A 4,137-nucleotide genomic window follows, 5' to 3' on the forward strand; every position below is an offset into this window, starting at 1 on the left:
TTGGTGGTTAAGATGCTTGCCTTCCAATCCCAGGGTCCTGGGTTCAATTCCTGTCAGTGTTGCAGGATTTTTTCTCACGACCAAAACAACTCCACTCCCTAAATCTCATATTGAGATTTAGTTTGTGTAAAGCATCGTGTGTGTATGTTTGTCTTGTGTAAGGGATTGTCACCTACAAGTAGGACAGTGATATATTCGCTATTGACAATCCTTGCCACGTATTGTGTGCCTAAATAAATAATAAAAATAAAAAATAAAATAACTCATTTCTCCCATAACAATGCAAGTCATAAGAGGACTGTCCATTATATTATATACTAATAAATTGTACGGTATCCTGTATTTTAACACCATTAAATACATTATTTTATACTTAAGTTTATGTATGTGTAAAACTTGAAAAAAAGAATTTAAGTAAACCTTTTACGCGACAATAAAGAGAAACTTGAACGACGTTGCTTGACAGAATAGCCAGATAAAATGTTTTTCTGTCTGTTTTGTGTGTGTGTGTGTGTGTGTTTTGTTTTTTTTTTGGTTTTTTTTTTGTGATACGTTTTGAAGGCCTATTTCAAAGTTCCAATATTGTACAAAGACTGCTGTGAGGCCAGAATATTGAGCTTACAATCTAAAGTGTTCTAGATTGTAAGCTCAATATACTTGTTGAAGTCTTACTTATGCTAAGGTCATATATTATAAGCCGCTTTGACAATCGGAGAACGCTATCTTTGTTTATAAGATCTTTAATTAAAGTTAAATAGGTATGGAACATTCTCATGATTTAATGTAACCTATTTTGAATATTATTTTATCCGCAGTTTATTAAAAGAAAGTTTTTTTTGTACATTATATCAAAGAGTACAAATACTCTTTGATTATATTTATGTTTGTGTCTTTATGTGAAAACTATACAATCGGAAAATATGTCTCATGATATGTAGATTAGATATGCCGTGTTTAGCAAAATTAATAAACCTCAATGCGATTGATAAAAAAAAATGCTGCCGTTTGTGTATTATCCGGTCACCAGTACATTGTCAGTAGTTTACGTGGCGCTTTTATTTTTTATAAACCGTACAAATAAAAACAAGCGAATTTGCGTCGTTTCGACTGCTATTCGCTAATTTGTATCACAGGCAAAATGTGAATATAAAGTTTACACACAAACAACAAACTGTTTTTGGGTATAGCGAGAGGATTTAAAAAGGCTAGTGGCGGGACAAATTATTTTGCAAAGTGTGAGGATCACATGTTATGGAGTATTGTGTGCACCATCAAGCAACAAAGAGCATAAAAAAAGCTAGTCACGACCAAAGTTCTTATTCAAGTCATCGTCATTATCGACGACGTCCAGAATAACTCTACATAAGTCGAGCAGTCAGTATTTTTATCGCATTAATGTAAGCCTGCCGTGGAGGTGCTAGGCCTAGGCCTCTGTCGTGTAGCGTATTGCTGTTATTTTTATTTGTGTATCCGCATCTTACATTTCCGAAAGTATCCACTTTTACTTCCCTCCGTCATCCAATTGTCACACAAATCCATTTGCAAAAATCAATATTATACACACATTGCGACGACAGTCGTCGGCCTACGCGATTCTACAGAAAATGCAACGCGACGAGGCGCTCGCATCGGATCGTGATCTTTTTCTATGACGATCCGCTCAGACTGCCTGGCCACCAACAATCGGTAGAGTGTGAGTGGGTGGGTGCGTGTGTGTATTTGATTATTGCTTATTATTCAACGACTGAAAGTGAAATTTGGAAACAAAAAATCGTCGAATTATTTCCACTGTTGTGATTTTTCATACAGGACGCTTTCACTTTTGTTGTTATACTTCGTAATGCTAATGCAACGATTAATCAGTGTAATGTAACAATAAAATCAGTGACCAGACCTCTCAAAAGAGTTCCACTTGGAGGGGGTAGGGATCGTCACGAATGAGTGATGAGAGAAGGGAATTGTTACAGAAATAATTATGGAGCAGTTATCCAACCCGACTGACGAAGTAGAGCGCATAACACCAAGCTTGAGGGCGTACATTAACCATGGAGGTATAACTTACTCCTTAAACATGTTTGGCATGATTCGTCCGTTGTTTAACTTTTGTAGAGCGTAACTAGTTATATGCCTACTCAAATAAAGACTATCATTTCTTCCCCTTGAGACTGCGGGCGGTTTGAAACAGGGCCTCGGTGGTCATGTCAAAAACAAATTTCAATATATCCGGATGCCCCTATGATCCGGGGCAGATGAGGGTTAAGTGTGGGCATGAATATTAAGTGAAGTAGTTAAAAAATTAGTTGATATGAGGTAATCAAATTTCCAGTGGTGGTGCATGCAGAGGCGTGAACTGTACTAGGAGCACCTGTTCCCCTTCCCCAGATACGCCGCCGTCAAAGCGGCTTATAATATATGCTCGTTCTTTTGTCTGTGATGCAAAATCATGGAAACAAGGACTATCCTTGTGAATTAGGACTAGATAACCTTTATATTAATGACTTTAAATTGATGTAATTCATTTGCATCAATTAAAAAAAAATCATGTTTAATAACCATCAATCGTTTTGTGATTAAATATGGTTTTTAAATATTTTTAAGCTGAAATCCTGATCTGAGCGCATTGTATCATAATATTTTTTGCGGCGTCAGCATTTGGCAAGCTTGACAGCTTACAAAATTCACGAACGTTTTTGGCTGATAGGTGTAACCGATTAGCAGGCTGTTTATGTTGTGACGAACACTTGCAAAAGGATTACATAACATGTTTAGGTAATTTGAGGTGGCCTGATGATTTCAACAATAACCGGCGATACAATACAGCAAGTTTCATATTGGAGAGAACTTTTCAAGACAGCGCAATTCCTTGAACATAAATTTACTCTCAAAGTTTACCAAACCTTTACTTGCGACTATTTTTGTTTCTTACTTACCAATCATCTGGCTCGAAACACTTCCTTGAATGAGATGATACAAAGCAAAAGTTTCTCTCGTGACTCGTTGACGAAATTATAATCACTAGAGCATCAATTCTGCTCTAGATATAATTTCGTCAACATCATATGTTAGAAACCACAACGACGGATACTAAAAAGCCTTGGTACATTTTGCATATTTCATTTATCCCAATGCCTTGACTGATAGTGTGCAACATAAGAACTTCATCTTGGTCATCTGCTCAGTATGCAAGCATCAAGTGTACAAGTCCTGTTGTTTATTTACTGTATAATCAGTATAGATACAGGTAATGCATTTGTTTTTATTATTCTTCCTAATTCCGAAACTATTATTTTTTTAATCGAAATGATCTTAGGTTTTTCGAAAGGTACTAAAACGGTCATAGGCCTAGATTCTTTATTTTTGCATATGTTAGCTTTTCAGCGTATTAGAAAAGACATTACCGGCGCTAGCCTTGGTAACGGGGTTTGAGTACAAACCACAAACTCCGATCCGTATATAGGTTTTTAAATGTTATTGAGCTATCATTTAATTTATTTTATGTAAATATCATGCAATTCAGCTTCAGTTGACTCATTAAAATTCCCATAGCTACTCATATTCCTGAATCTTAAACGGGAGCGGAAGATGGGTTTGTTGTCTTGGTTGCCGATATAACAAAGGCCTCCGTTTATATCATGATGTCATTACTTTCATTAAATTCTTTATTGTTTTACAAGTATAGGTTGTGATATTTTGCTTTGTATTTTTAGTAGTGTGTTCCTGTGCAAAAGGATGGCAATCGTTTGGCAGCAGTTGTTATAGATTTTTTGACATTAAAGTAAATTGGGAAGAAGCCAGACATGCCTGTCAGACCATGAATGCGGACCTCGTCGTGGTAAAGGATCAAGAAGAACATGCATTCATCTTTAACAATGCCAACAGGACTGGAAATATATGGCTAGGCCTGACAGATATAAAAAAAGAAAGCGACTTTATATGGATCGATAATGGTGAATGCAGCAATTTTTCAAGTAAGCATGGTTTGCCTCAAAATGTATAGGCCCTATATAATAGTATCCGATGTTGTTGGTGTAAATGCTGAAGAGGAACACAGGCGTGTCCGAAATATTCGTCGTGAATAAATTTTATGTTTCTATTATGTCAACGTATGCAATCGTTTCATTTTTTAGTATTTGCTTA

At 36.1% G+C, this 4,137-nt stretch overlaps 1 protein-coding gene across 2 annotated transcripts in view; it reads left to right on the forward strand.

The window, feature by feature from the left end:
* Window positions 1-2,661: 2,661 nt before the first annotated feature.
* The window catches only part of LOC117125224, a 6,986-nt gene continuing 5,510 nt past the window's right edge, over window positions 2,662-4,137 (forward strand). Inside the window, exons 1-2 of one of the 2 annotated variants that reach the window (XM_033271683.1) lie at window positions 2,662-3,241; window positions 3,708-3,968. In XM_033271683.1, coding sequence (XP_033127574.1) covers window positions 3,181-3,241; window positions 3,708-3,968 — 322 coding nt within the window. In that variant the 5' untranslated portion in view covers window positions 2,662-3,180. The remainder of the gene's footprint in view (window positions 3,242-3,707; window positions 3,969-4,137) is intronic. The other variant, XM_033271684.1, reaches the window with a different exon arrangement.

The sequence above is a fragment of the Anneissia japonica genome, unplaced genomic scaffold (genome assembly GCF_011630105.1).
Source record: "Anneissia japonica isolate Jap-2015-1 unplaced genomic scaffold, ASM1163010v1 scaffold212_len457575_cov179, whole genome shotgun sequence".
Taxonomy (NCBI): domain Eukaryota; kingdom Metazoa; phylum Echinodermata; class Crinoidea; order Comatulida; family Comatulidae; genus Anneissia; species Anneissia japonica.